This window comes from Lagopus leucura, unplaced genomic scaffold, assembly GCF_019238085.1.
Source record: "Lagopus leucura isolate 7727_CA_CO unplaced genomic scaffold, USGS_WTPT01 Super-Scaffold_73, whole genome shotgun sequence".
NCBI classification, from domain to species: domain Eukaryota; kingdom Metazoa; phylum Chordata; class Aves; order Galliformes; family Phasianidae; genus Lagopus; species Lagopus leucura.
This window is the reverse complement of record NW_024962252.1, coordinates 44,336,293-44,351,512: the sequence shown is the minus strand read 5'-3', so window position 1 is coordinate 44,351,512 and position 15,220 is coordinate 44,336,293. Positions and strand designations below refer to the sequence as shown.

The following is a 15,220-nucleotide window of genomic DNA, read 5'->3' as shown; positions in this document are numbered from 1 at the left end:
AGGTAGAGAGACATTTTTGGTAAATTACCAATTGTCTAATACATCATTTTAAAGATATACAGCCTCCTGTTTCATCAGGAAGTTTACGTAAAAAAGAGTAACTAGGAGAGTTTTCCATAGAATAATGGAGTATCCAGCACATCTCCATCCTCTTCCCTTGTGAACGAAAGTGAGCAAACAAGTAGTAGGAAAAAAAACATTAGCAGAGGTATCCAGGGCACAATTCAGGTCAATAAGAGAACGTTTATTTTGGAGAAGTTAAGTGTAATTATGCACCCATTCTACCCAAATAAAGATGATTTGGAAAGGTGTTTTCTTTTTATTTCCAGGAAAGCCTTGCATAATATGTTAAGTTCATGAAAATAATATGCCAAAGTAAAACTGCTGTGCTTGCATTCATCCTCTGTTATTAGTGTGAGTTATAACAGTAACAATAAAATTTGTGTTTGCAGGTACAAAATCACGGTGCAAGGAATGCTTTCTTAAACCAATAAGCTGTTCCATATATTGCTGAGACTTATCTTAAAAGTTGCAGACAGCAGTGCCATTATACACTTGGTCCTATATTCAAAACCTAACAATATTTTTGCCTATGGTACATGTACAGAGAAATATTAAGGTGAAAAGGGAAACATAAATGATGTTTCAGAAAGTTTGTGCTAGGGCCGCTGGTTCTTATGTTTGGTTTTTACTCACAGCTTAAGAAACTAAATCACCAAATTCCAATTATTGATCCTCGGATCCCCTTCAACCCAAGCCATTCTATGATCCTATGAAATAAATTAAAATAGTCTATATTAATGTCCATTAAAAAAAAATAATTCAGGATAAGTTAGGAAAAGAAATGGAAAATGGTCTAGGATAGGCCTGTTATAAAATCACATGGAAAGGCACCATGGCCATTCCAGTGCTGATGTCCAAAGAATTTCCCCCAGGACATTGTGGAGACAGTAGAACTTCTGCTAAGACCTGGATATTTGCCCAAGGCACCTCCTTACATAATATACGGTACTTAGCAGGAGAGCATACACCTCAGAGCTATGAGGGCTGCGACAAGGCAAGGTGCCATACTCTGGCTTAACAGAGATTGAAGATTTCTCCTGCACAGGTATCTTCTGGATCCAAACTAGTTTGGGATCATTCATCTACAAGGCATTATATATTTTCCAAACAATACTAGTGATAGGGTTAGACTATTCTTTTCTGCACTTGGAAGCACTCCTAGCAAATTGTTCCATTCTCCCCATTTTATAAACTTCAGTCAAAGAGTGAAAAAGAATGTTTCACCTGAATGGTTGCTGATGGCTCCTTTGAAGTTCTTTCCTTAAATTGTCTTGAAATCAGTACACATTTCAAAGCCAACAGACTGCTGAAGGGTTTGTATTAACAGCTGTGCTTGTTCATCAAGCTAAGCATCATAAGAAAATTTTCCTTTTTTCAAAAGAAGAAGCAAGTAAACAAACAAAACCAAACACAACGAAAAAACAGAACAAAAAACACCTACGAGCAGTCATGAAGAGAAATTCTCATTTTTAATTTCCAGAGCTACTTATATATACATTATCTATGACAAACAAAATCAGTGCATAATTGTCCATACCCAGATAAATAATATAAATTTGCTTTCAAGTAAAATTGATAGTTAACTTATTCTTTTGGAAAAAGTGCATTTTCAAAAGTTGTTGTTGCCTTAAAATAAAACATCACTATGTTCTCTAGTCTTATCAAGAAAAGGAAAGGAAAATAATCAAGGTGAATTTCTGAAAAGCACGTCAGTTGATTTTTTGTTACTCTCATGTATTTTGTAGAACTTTACTGATTATGGAAGAGTTTCCTACAGAGCTCTTACAGCAAGCAAGATGAAGTCCTTTTGTTCACTTTTGACTGAATTTTCAATGTTTATTTAAATGAGTTTTTGGAAAAATCTTCCAGAGAAGGCAACAGGAAAAGCACTGTCAAAATTTATTACCTTGAGGAATTCTGATGACAATTTAGGAAGGTATCCCATATACCAGAAAAGCTTAGTTAAACTGAAGTTAAGGTTGAAACAGGCACAGAACTTTATTGGAAAAAGTTTTAACAGAACACCATTAGTTAGACTATATGCAAACTACTGCCTCCTTCCCCAGACCCTTTGTATTCGGAAAATGTGGGAATCCACAGTTAAATTTCAACTTGAAAAAGAAACTAGGAAAAAAGAGATATTGGAAGCAACAAAGCACAGTTAAGGTCAGCCAGGCAACCACTATGCCATGTGCCACCTTTCCCTTTTGCTTACTGCTCTCTTTTCTTTTTTAAATTAGTCCTCTTTCAATTGCTATCCAACCTTCAGAAATTTATACAATTTAAACAGCTCACATATTTTAGAAATAGCATTGTGCACACACAATTTTCTCGGAAGAGTAAAAACTAAGGAATAAAGAATGTAAGTGTGTTTAAACAATCTATCATCAGTATGTTAACTTCAGCTTTTATTCTGAGTATCCTCAAACATCTGGGACCAGAGGCTTCTGTATACTAAGGTTTCAGCTTAGCTTATGCAATAGAATTTTAAAAACTGGCTTCACATTATGTAAATGTTTTCCTTGATCTCGTTTATTTATAAAACTTGCTGAAATCTCATTAAAATTGATTTCAGTTATATAACCTAATATCTGTGTGTACTTACCTGATGAAGTTAAACAAATGAAAAAATACACATTAGGCTGTCAATTTTAGAGATTAGCACAGTTAAAGACAGTTAGACCAATTAAACCTGATATAAGGAATTAAATCTGGATAATTCAACCCTATTCCTCATTACATTTATTTGGAAGTGCTCACCCCTTATGATTTTTTTATTCAGGATATGTTCAACTGCCAAAATATATATCCTTCTGTGCCTACTAGACACTTATGAAAGAAAACAGGAGTCTGTTTCTGCAGCAGCATTGAAAGAGCTCGACCTACGTAAATGCTAGGAGGCTAACAGCAAGCCAGTCCTGTAGAAAGTGCTCTTGGTTCTCTTGAAGCACTGCAATCACAGCAGCAATTACCTGGTAGTAAGTCTGTCGTCTACATTTCTTTTGTAAAACAGAAGTAATTTTAAGGCTGTCTAGGTGGTCTTACCTGTTTTTCTATGCTTTGCCCATTTTCCACCCACTGAAATCATTCTCACAGAAAAGACTCTCTCAATAAGAAATCTGATCTTATAAATATCTAGTTACCCAAAAAGGTCTTTCAGCAGTTTGGTCAGGATAATATTAACATCCCAGTCCACAGGAGAATACTACGTACCAAAGCCTGTGTGAATTTGATGAGTGGAAACTGCAAAGGTGGCGTACCCTCACCATGGATAACCAAACAGCAAATGAATCAATTTCAACTGACAAACTCTACAGAATCAAGAGCTTACACCATACATCTTCAAAATTAGGATTTATCTTTAACACAGTACAAATGCTGTCAGCATCTTCTTGCCCTAGATCTGAAACTACTTAAACATGTTAGAAATTTGTTCAGTTACACTTTATCATATCTACATACACCAGCACAGTACCTTATCAGAAGTACAGTACCATTAATTCATCAAAGAAACTATACTACAATACATAGATTTATAATGCATTAAACTGAACAACTACAGGCACTTCTCTGAAATAGTTTGAAGAACTTAAACTGGAAACAGTTCATAGCAGTGGAAAAGGGAATTTTGTCTTACTGTAATCAGCACTTTTATTTGAGTCAGATCATCTAAACATATAATGGTAAATCATATTAAAAAAAAAAACTAAGCATTTAAGAGTTATGATGCCCTATCATTAGTTGCTCTAAGCTGATAAAAGAGTAATGGAATGCCAGCTGAATCTGCAATTCAACCATTATTAGCTGTATGTCTGCATATAAGGTTGCTTGTGCAATATCTTATAAATACATCCTATGTTAAACAGCTGACACTATATGCCAGTTTCTAAATACGAAGCTTTGTTGCACAAATAACTATAGATCTGTAGCTAAGTACAATAATAACCTCATGCTGCAACATTGAGCTTACAAAAAAGAAAGATATTGAAAATCCATTAAAGCACTGTGAATATCATACTCTCCCAGCATGGATGAACAGCACACTATTTTTTTGAAGAGAAAGAACTTTTTATTTTATTATTAGTTGTAATTGCTCCTCACGTGTCAGCAATACAGGCTTTCTAGTCTTTAAAAAATAAATCTGGAAGCATCACAAATATATTTTTTAATAAGAATAAACAATGTTTTCACTCAATAGGAAGTTACTGCACGGAAGAAAAGTCAGGAGTTTTTGCTCTATCTCCACCTTATGGCTAGAAAAAGTATTTTCCTCACACATATTTCTGTGTTGAGTTTTTATTCCCTTTATTGTATCCTTATAGCCAGAGAATATTTATTACTTGTACTTTAGAATTTAATATTCTAATAATCACACATTTTCTCTAGTTGAAAGAACAAAACTCCAAGACATAAATGTCCTTTCTAGCACCTGAATTAATTTGCTGAATCAAGATAGCAAAGTTCTAGTCCAAGTTTGGATTCACATACAAAGGTGATTATTTGGGCTCTGCCTCAAAAGTGTAGAGGCTCACATATCACTGCTGTATTCTGTTAAGAGTTCTACAGCTAGACCTCCCCATAGAGATAACCTTCACTGATATACCATTCATAATGTTTACACCTATATATTTTGTAGTTTTAAGTATAATAATCATAATCAGGTGACTTGTATATAGTGCCTTATTGACTTGCACCCACTGGGGTAAGAGACTAACATTAGCTACTCTGTGATACAAAATATAAGACAAGGGCCACTAGAAGTAGTTTTGTCAAATTCTTCCGTTTCATTATTGCTTCTTCTCCCTTATGTTGACAATCACAGTAAAGGTGTGGAGAAGTATGTGAAACAGAACAACACCTGCAAAAACTGTAAGGAGAATGAGAGAATGGGAAGACCAAGTAACTGCTCAGTATAGGTTTAACTTTGTAAGTCTTCCGTGCTGCTTTCCTGAGGAAATGAAGACTCATAAATGTTGTTGTCTGAATACCTGTTATTTCTCCTTCCCCAAATCTCTTGAATCCTACCTTTGCAACCAAAGAAAATTCAATAGAGAAATCTCAATCTACATTTCTGAAGGTTTTATCAAAACCATTAAGTAGAAGAGGCCCTATTCATGCATCAGCATAGCTCTTCCCTCAATAATCCTTTTCTTCCTCCTATAGAAACCACACAGGAACGCAAATTACAGAACCCAACATCATTAGGCTTCTACCGCAAATCTAGTTTTAAAAGAATGCTTTCTAAATCTACATTTTTAAATATTTTGTCATTAGCCATCTGTCTTTATTAGAGACTCACTGACCAAGGAAATTACCTTAGTACATCTACCAACGTTACAATAATTGAAGTGTTGTGGATATTTAGGCAATACTGCTGTGATAAATTTATACTCAAAAATGAAGAGACTGTGTGTACAAAGGGGCACACAAGAGCTGCCAAAGAAGTAATTATAAGTAACCTTACAGTGAATATTCAAAGAATGGCCAGGGTTGGAAGGGACCTCAAGGATCATGAATCACGTATCCACCACCTTAATTTTCAATAAACATTTAAGAGAGAAAGCTGAATAGCTGTCTGCTTCAGCTATGACAAAATGTTCACAAAATAGTGGCAATCTAGTTTCAACACACTCTGACATGGACTCCTGGCCTGCATTAGAAATAGCGTGGCCAGCAGGAGCAGGGAGGTGATCATTCCCCCTGTACTCAGCTCTGGTGAGGCCACACCTCAAGTACTGTGTTCAGTTTTGGGCCCCGCACTACAAGAAAGACATTGAGGCCCTGGAACGTGTCCAGAGAAGGGCAACAAAACTGGTGAGGGGTCTGGAGCACAAGTCTTATGAGGAGCAGCTGAGGGAGCAGGGATTGTTTAGTCTGGAGAAGAGGAGGCTCAGGGGAGACTTCATTGCACTCTATAACCTCTTGAAGGGAGGCTGTGGTGAAGAAGGGTTTGGCCTCTTCTCCCAGGTAATGAACAGGACCCAAGGAAATGGCTGCAAGTTGTACCAGAGGAAGTTTAGGTTGGACATGAGGAAGAACTATTTCTCTCAGAGAGTGGTCAGGCACTGGAATGGCTGCCCAGGGAGGTGGTGCAGTCACCTGGCAGTGTTCAAGAGGCATCTGGATGAGGAGCTACAAGATATGGCTTAGTGCTTGTGGTAGCAATAGTAGTGAGAAGATGGTTGGACTGGATGATCTTACAGGTCATTTCCAACCTTGTGATTCTATGACTTCTCAGGGCTTATAGAAAAACATCCCTTTCCTCTAAAAAGGAAAAAATAAACAAACACAACATCTTCTTAGCTGTGAATACAGCCCCCCAAAAAACTGTAAGATATTAAACAAAAAACAACAATACATGAATGCCTGGTTTCAACCCTTGCTTCCCTTCACCAATGGTAGCCAACCATCCATTTACTACTTGGGAATGAGAACACTACATTAAGCCCTCAGTGAATCTTTATTAGATGCAAATCAAAAAAGAATGTTAAGCTGGCTATCCAAACAAGATTCAAAAGAAGCAGGACATAGAAGTCTCTCTCACAGATCTCTCCAATGAGTAAAGGTACATAGTTACACAAGATATGCAACTAAAATACTTCAGAAAAAAAATAAGATAAAAACAGTTCTAGAAAGAAAATCTAGCATCCTTTCTTTCTGCATGTTGTAAAAGGACATTATGCAGATTGTGCAGGATTACCAAATTCATGGACAAAACAAAATCTGAAGATCTGACGTCACTACAGGTTCCTTAGATTACAAAAAACCCCTTACAAAATACAATCCTTTTCTCTGGTTTTCTAGAATATATTCCGTAATGTGTCAAACAAATGACTCAACACATACTGGTACAAAAATAATCTTTATTTGAAAACATCTCACTGTGCAGATTATCTACTATAGATTCCATAAAACAGTAATATCAACACAAACAGCTAGATCCAACTATAACTTTATTAAAAGATATACTAAAAGTATTTAAAAGACAGATTTTAATTCAAGATTTTATGTAACATACATTTCCAGAGTTCTGACAAGTCAGAATGACATTCCAAAATGGTAAAAGAAGTAGTTCAAGAATCATGCCAACTTAGACCCTGTACAGAAGTGAAGATAACTTCAAAACATCAGCTACGTCTGATATTCCTCCCTGCCTCCAACATGTGGCTGTTCACACCAACTGAATTAGAGGCGACCAACTTGTCCCATACACCACAACAAACAACAGACTAGATTAACAGTTCAGAGCATGATTTCTAAACATAAAGATGTATTCTTACTCCACAACATGGAAGTGTTAATCTACTTTTCAGTCATTTAAAACCATTCAGACATTTATAAACAGATCAAAGCCAAGGTATTTAATATACTAGCTTCTACAACACTTATTTTGAAAGCCCAGATTTTGCCTATCTAGTAAATATACTCTGAATTTGTAGAATGGAATTAGTGAAAATTGTATCCTTACTGCTGTTCCTCTTTAAAAGTTTCACACTTCTAATGATAAATTACACGTACTTGAAGAATGTGCACAGTAGGGATCCTTCCATTATTATGGGAGAAATTAAGTACAACAAATCTTAAATTACACTAATCGTTACGTCCGTAAATGATACATTCTAAAAATTTTTATCAAGTGTATGAAAACATTATAGTGTGTGTGCATGTATGTATTTTTCAAAAGCAGAAGCAAGAGTCAGGAGATGGACATAAATAAGACTAAATGCTTTCACAGGTGCAAAGCTGGCTCGCAGAATCTCAAGTTAGTAAGAAAACACAGAAAAACGTTTGGAAATTCCACTGTTTACTAGGCTCTGCATTTCTTTTTTTTTTCTCCTCTATCCTCTGCTTTTCTTTAAAATAACCTGCAAAAAAAGAAAAGTATATTTATAATTGCTTGTATCTACATTACAATCCAGGCAGCAATAAGATCCAAAACAATACTAGGATATTCAGATCAGTGGCTTTTCTAGCCAAGCAATCTGTTTCCAAGAGTAGAGTGACTAAGGGTAGAAATCTATGGAAAATGATAGGAATAAAGGAAAAACATATATAACTATGCCATATCAGAAAATTTAAAACTCATAACCAAGAACTTTGTAAAAATAACAGGCTTTTTTTTTTTTTTTTTTTTTTTTTAATAAACGCAATGCCAAGAAGTATCAATAGCACTCTCAAGTCCTCGGCATATTCCTTGAAGCTCTTATCCCATTAGACCTAGACAAAAAGAAAAAACTCGAATTTGAAATTATACAGTTATTATGCTCAGTTTTCGTTTGCAGTACCTTACTTCTTCCCATATTAAGGGCGCCCAGACCCTTGGAAGGACATTTTTTGGTTTGGAGTTTAAGTTGAAAAATGAACTTCAAAGCCCAAGTGGGACCATTTAAGTGTTAACATTATTAAAATACAGGCAGTTTTTCCTTTCTTCTCATCTTAAAAAAATATATATAAATGGAGCAAGAAATGTTCAAATAACATTAAGATTGCAGTTAAAAAGAAATTACAAATGCAAAAGATTCCAACTGCAACATTAACTTGGCTACCCTATACATTCTGTATATATTTTTGTTACTATAGTAACAGAAACTATCAAACTAAACATTTTGCTAGAAGAAAGAAAGACTGAAGATAAACAGAAGCTACAGGACCAAGATATCAGATACCACTGAGTGTTACTCTTCTAGTTTGCACAGCAGCAGAAGGTAGTTGAACAAATAACTCAGAACATTAGACCAAGTTCCTTAAGAAAACCTAGACAAAGAAGATTTAGGTTAGATTTTGGGAAGAAATTCTTAATTCAGAGTGGTGAAGCAGTGGCACAGGTTGCCCAGAGAACTGCGGATGCCCCATCCCTGGAGATGTCCACGGCAAGGCTGGATGGGGCCCTGGGCAGCCTGGGGCCCTGGGCAGCCTGATCTGGAGGATGAGGTTTGTGTCCATGGCAGGGAGTTGGAATTGGGTGGTCTTTAAGATCCCTTCCAAAGAAAGCCATTCTATAATTTTAAAGCAGACATCTCTCTCTCTCCAAATGGAGTGAGCTGCAAAATACAACAGGACTTCAGGCATACTTTGGCATTAATTCTTTCTAGGGAGAGAAGACTGTATAATCCATTCACTTTTGCCTTACTCCACACGTACACAGAACTCAAGAGTCCTGTAACACAGACAGCTCCTCCTTCACGTACATTCACACAGCAATATTTATGCTGAACCCACATATTAATTCATATCTTAATCTTCTCACAGTTCTTCCCCTGCAGGGCACAACATCACTCAAAGCTTGTTTGCTCAAACAGTATCAGCACAAGGCTACAAGAACTAAGAGCCCCACGTCTTTCAGAATAAGGTAAAAATTGAAGATGCAGATTTGAACTCTTCTCCACTTGCTCCATGAAGCTTAATTTACATGATTTCAGTTAAGATATTAATTTTATATTAATTTGAAATTCATCTGAAATAAAGACCCTCCAACTTTCAAACTTGTTCCAGTTCCACAAAGTTCAGACTCATCCTCCCCCATCCCAAAGCTATGATATCAAATAGCAACAAGTTTTAGTTTTGCTAGTCACAGCTGTTCATAGGCAGATATGAACTCTTACCACCCATTCAGAATAAAGGTGTTCACTGTCAAAGTGGCAGGGAGCTACAGGACTAAACAGTCTTATAACACAGAGCAGTTATTAATGCATTTGCCAGTGCTGTGCCAGCCACAACCACGTAGCTTTCAGCCCACAAATGTGTCAGTGGACTTCACCAAAGACATACTCGCATATTGCAATATGAGTTTAAACATACAATAATTTCATTAAAATAGGACTATATGTATTGGCAAGTTCATTTGATGTCTTGGTGACATTTTTACAAGCTTTGGATTATAGTTAAAAACATTAACACTCAGAAAACTTATGCATCTGCTGTTGTAATATATTTTACATTGAACAGAAAATGAAGATACTAGATATGCCTCATTACCTTTGCTGCAGCTATAGTATGCTCAGGTTTAATGACTTGACTTTTGTTCTCAAAAGCATTTGTCCTGGCTTCTTCTGCTAACCGATGGAGAAACAACAAGAAGCTCAAATGTACCTTTAAAAGGAGAGGAAAAAAAAAAAATTCAGGAAGGATTCAAACTGCTCATAGACTTAGTTTTGTTAGAGGATCACTGTTTGAGACAGAATTCCTATATTGGATTGCTTCCTAATTCCTGGAGTGTCCTCTCAGGAAAACAAAGTTTCACTTTATTCAATGTATCATCTTAATAGATACTCATGAAATTCCTTAATATAAGACTCTTGTTAAATTCTAAAGAATGCTTTAGAGGAGATCATAGAGACATCTAACAGAAATAAGATTTGATTTATATTAGCAGGGCATTTTTTTTTTTTTTTTAATAGATTGTAAACCAATAGCTCAATTGCAGAATCAGAAGCCTTTTTGTGTACTGGTAGATCTAATCAGCTTCCAGTGACTAAACCAGCCAGACTGTTAATGGACAGCAAATCCGACCCATCCTCATCACCAGATACAATACAGACAAGTTCAAGGACTTCTGCCTTTTTCTAGTGTAAGGGAGCACTGACATGAATTTCTCTAGCACACTAACATGTCATTGTCAGGAGGCTCCATCCATTTATTGCCAGCTTATCATTTAACCTTCCTACGTGATTCCAGTTCAATACATAATTCTGCTCTGTTCAGTATCAGAATTTCAGCAGCCAAAAAACCACAAAAAGTTATTATTAAAAACTACCATTTAAAAACACCTTTGTGTAGTCTATAGCCACCTCACATTATACTGACCTGAAAAGAAGCATTTTAACAGTCCAACATTGAAAACTGGCAATAGCACCTATTGTCAATTAAACCTTCAAACATTAACTTTGTTTTGTACAGCACACAAAGTATTTCTTCAATCAAGAGCTCAAAAATGTTATTCGAACATAGCAATTATGCATATGAATTCGGTGACATGCTTGCTCTGCCATCGTATCTTTCTAGACCAAATAACCAGCTACAGTTTGGAGTTCATAGGAAATAGTTCGGCAGGGTGTTCGGAGCAGAAAATCTGTAGTAAGTGGTGTTTCAATACTCATATGACAATCAATTCTTTTCTAAGTCTGCTGAACTAAAAGAATGATATTTTGCAATATATACATTTATATTTTTGTATTTGGAAGCAAGTACTACACAAAGCAGATGCCAAGGCAGGTTCACTTTGCAAAATATCAAAGCTGCTTTAAACTTACTCGTAAGTTCCTCATGAAAAAGTTACCTCAGGGGGAAAAAAAAAATACATATATATATATATATATATCTGCAGTGACACTAAGTATCAGACATTATAAATCTCATTATTAGACTCATTAACATAGAGGTCAGGTTCCTAGGAACAACCCAGAGGAGAAGGGGGAACAAAATCTTTCTGTACTTCATTTCTTCGTACTGAGACACTGTTTGCCAGGACTAACAAACTACTGACGAGAGCAAGCTCCTTATTTTCTGTTGACAATACAACTTACGAGTAATTTCTTAGAACATATTTTGCCTTCAATACTCATTAGACTCCATGCCGATCACAAAGACAAAAGCAGTCACTCAGATCACTCAGAGCTGTAGCTCATGCTTTTCTGCAATGTAAGTACAAACCAGCATTTGTAGCAAAAAGCAAGCAGCTTTTCTTCTATAATTTCAAGCTAGAACAAAGTTTGCACAGCTTATCTCTGACAGCTGGGTGGGAGTAGGTAACATTCAAATCTGAGCCTTTACCTATTAATTTCAAAAAGGGAAGTAATTGATTTCTAAACACGTTGGAGAAACCTCAACATTTATCACTTCAAATATATGTCATATTCCTTCAGTAAAACAGAGGGTAAAACAGAGAGTAAAACAGTAAAAACCTATTAGAAAATAGGTTCTGATGAAGCTTCAGAGTTCAAAAAGAGATCTGAAAGGGGAAAGAAGAGACTCAATTTAGACATGTAACAAAAACGTTTGTATTATGATTGCTCCTAACAAGTTTGAAAGACTAATCATCGAAGATGCCACTAGTTTACTGAAGACAAATAATCACTTAAGAGTCAGGAAAAAAATAATTATTACATAATCAATTATGTAGGAAAACCTCTACACTAGACTGGTTTAGTACCACAATGGATTCAAACAAAGCTGGTATCATTCAGGAAAACAACCCTGGAAATGAAATAAATGAAATAGCCAATTCTCTCTGTTTTCCTGCAGCACAAGACACAAACAGTTTTGCTCAGAGCTTTATCTCATTAAAATAACTAGTACATGAAGCATGCAGTCAAATCAATCTTACAAGATTTGTAGAGAACAGAGGGAAGCTTAAAAAAAAAAACAAAAAAAAAAACACCTGCACTCAAAACTTGTTATTTCTCTAACTACAGAAGTTAAACTGTAAAGCTAGATCAGCACAGCTGGAGTTTTGTTTATTTATTCATTTAAAAAAAAAAAAAAAAAAAAAAAAGGAATGAAAGAGCTGTTAGCCACGTGCCTGGTTGATTACCATGCATAGTCAGCACCCCTGAAAATCTCTGTTCAGAAAAAGGGTAAAAGAAAAAAGGCAAGCCTCCTATTTACTGCGACATCACCAGAGGACATGCTCTAAACTTCCACCACACCATGAAAACTTGTTCTAATCTCATCCTTTGTGTAGGAAAGAGTACTCGCACAGTCATATTTTAAGCTAGGTCACATTGTTGTCGGTCATTAGTCTCAGTCAATTCAGTTTACTGACTGTACTTGCAGCCCAAAAAACACTACTGCCAGTAGAGGCAGAGATATGAACCAATGGGTGAAATTCGTGAGGGATGCCCACTTACCCCTTTTCAGTCAGCCACACTTCCTTGAAGCCAAGGAAACACACGACCATGCAAACACAGACCAAGTATTAACAATGACTGCAAAGAATGTATTGATAATTGAGCAAGTTTGTTTAGTTTCTACTGCATCCCCCTGAATAAGCTTTGAATGGTTCTGAACAGGAGTAGAGAGAGGTGAGGTCCTTAGTCCACAAAATACGATACAGATAGCAACAGCAATAGGAAGATACATTCTGTTATTAGGCAAATTAGAAAAATAGGTACTGTTTACATTCGTATGTAAATGCTGTCATGTAAGCACCATATTAATAATTATATGCATAGATATATTTTATTTAGTATATCTGCTTTGAGCTTCATATAGCCAGCCACCGACCTTCAGGATCCTGCAAGATAGCTTTTATTCATATGAAATACGTAGTTCAGATTAGTCATAATTCAAATCATACAAATATACAATATGCATTACTGCCCTCACAGTCACACACGGCTAAAACCAATAAACACATCACAGTCAAACTCATTCAGGCAATTAAATCATTTCAAAAAAATATTTTTACGCAGAGATTGTTCTTTCCCCCTGCAGCTACCACAGGTTCTCCAAAGATCAGGTTCTTTTGTACAGTTGGGCATTCTTCCAGCAACACAAACCCTGTGACAAATCTGTCATTGCAGGTAAAATTGTTGTGGGTCAGCTTTTTCTGACTTGCTCCATAAGACTCTGTTACCCCCTACACCTTTTCAGGGGATACTTTTAACCCACGGGTAGGATCCCAACACTTGTTCTCATTAGACGACGAAAAAAGACATTCCACTCCTTAGTTTTACATTGAGGTTACTTGAGACAGCCTCCCAGACGCACTGACAGCTTAGCAACTCATTAATCACAGTTCTGCTGAATGCTACCTGCACACCAAAACCACTCCGCATCAACAAACTTCTGCATGTTACTTACAGCAGCCTCCTATTTCTCAATCCATTTACACCAAACTCTCGGAACAGCAGTGCACACTTGCGGAGCGACACAATGTTCACACATAACCCCGAGTCCCTAAGCTCCTCGTCTCACCAAACCTGCTTCCTCTCAGCTCGTAGGACACAGCATCAAACTTGTCATCCCATTACTCTCCACAGCTCCCAGCGTTCCAGCACGCACACCCCACCAGCCCAGGCCACTTCGCTTCGGGATCGCCCTTCCCACAGGGCTTCAACCAGGAACACACGCACCACCGATGCCGGCCCCACACGACGACCCCCGGGGCTGCCGTTACGGAGCGGGCTGATCCTACCCCTGACCCCTCCCCCCAGCCGCCAGGGCCTCGCCGGACGCCCGCCTCACCAGCAAGTCGGTGTTAGCCGCCAGCCGTAAGTGAGGCTTGTGCTTCTTTATGATCTTCCGCAAAGCGCCGCGGGGCGCCGTGCGCCTCATCCTCTTCCTCCCCGTTCTCCTTCTCCTTCTGCTGCCGTGACAGGGCTCAGCGCCGCCCGCCGCCGTTCGAATCCGCCGCCCTGGCGCAGGCGCGCTCCCGCCGTGACGCACTTCCCAACGGCCGAGCACTGCGCCGCGCCGGGGGCGGGGCTGCCTAGCGCCGCTCGTGCGTTGCCCCGGCAACCGCTCCACAGTCGGAAAGGGGGAGGCGGAAGGCTCTTCTGTCTTAAGCAGCACCGCGCCGTCGCTGTGTGCTCTGCCCCTTCCCCAGCCCCGCGGAGACTCGGCTTCTCGGGTCCCGAAGCCGGTGGTTGCCGGCTTGCACGTCGCCGTCCGGTGGCCGAGCAGAAGGTTGGGATGGTGTGAGAAGAATCCAGACCCCGTGATGGGGTCACACGGGTCGGCTGGGCATAGCGGCGGTCCTTTGCAACGCGAGAACCTGCAGTGCAAGCTGCTTCCCTTATAAGCTAGTTGAAAGCTTGGTTGCTAAAGCATTGACTGAACACCTTACCAGAATCTCCACCTTGGCCTTTCTAACCAGCGAGAAAGAAAAGAACGTGGCGATCTCTTGACCACCTTTACCTGGCCTTGAAAGCTGGCTGCCACAGTGTGCAGGAGGTCCCCAGAACAGAGGGAATGTGCCACAGGTGCCAGCATCAAGCCTCCTAACGAAGCCTTGGGCCCACACCCGTGGGTTTTAAGCAAGCATTTTACACGTGCAATTGAGTTTATTTGCTGCAGAAGTGCAGGGAGCTGTACAACACGTGTGTTCCCTGCACCACTGCCCCATGTCACACTGCTGGGAGATGTGACGCCAGAGAGTGCAGCCTGTGTAGGCTGCAAGTCCTGGGGCTGAATTAGCACTGTAAGCCTGCACAGAAAT

At 38.4% G+C, this 15,220-nt stretch overlaps 1 protein-coding gene across 1 annotated transcript; it reads right to left on the bottom strand.

Annotated features, from left to right (window-relative positions):
- Positions 1 to 6,996: 6,996 nt before the first annotated feature.
- On the bottom strand, positions 6,997 to 14,397 carry CENPW (centromere protein W). Its single transcript, XM_042891896.1, has 3 exons — positions 14,248 to 14,397; positions 10,039 to 10,152; positions 6,997 to 7,928 (listed from the first exon to the last, which is right to left on the bottom strand). The coding sequence occupies exons 1-3, from the start codon at positions 14,335 to 14,337 to the stop codon at positions 7,902 to 7,904; spliced, it is 231 nt and encodes a 76-aa protein (XP_042747830.1). The 5' UTR covers positions 14,338 to 14,397; the 3' UTR covers positions 6,997 to 7,901.
- Between the last annotated feature and the right edge of the window lie 823 nt (positions 14,398 to 15,220).

What these genes read in the sequence shown, in the direction of transcription:
- CENPW (XM_042891896.1), bottom strand. Translation starts at nt 14,337, where the DNA reads ATGAGGCGCACGGCGCCCCGCGGCGCTTTGCGGAAGATCATAAAGAAG. An exon ending in CGGCTAACACCGACTTGCTG is followed by an intron (nt 10,153 to 14,247) that starts GTGAGGCGGGCG and finishes CTCCTTTTAAAG; the next exon opens with GTACATTTGAGCTTCTTGTT. An exon ending in ATACTATAGCTGCAGCAAAG is followed by an intron (nt 7,929 to 10,038) that starts GTAATGAGGCAT and finishes CTTTTTTTGCAG; the next exon opens with GTTATTTTAAAGAAAAGCAG.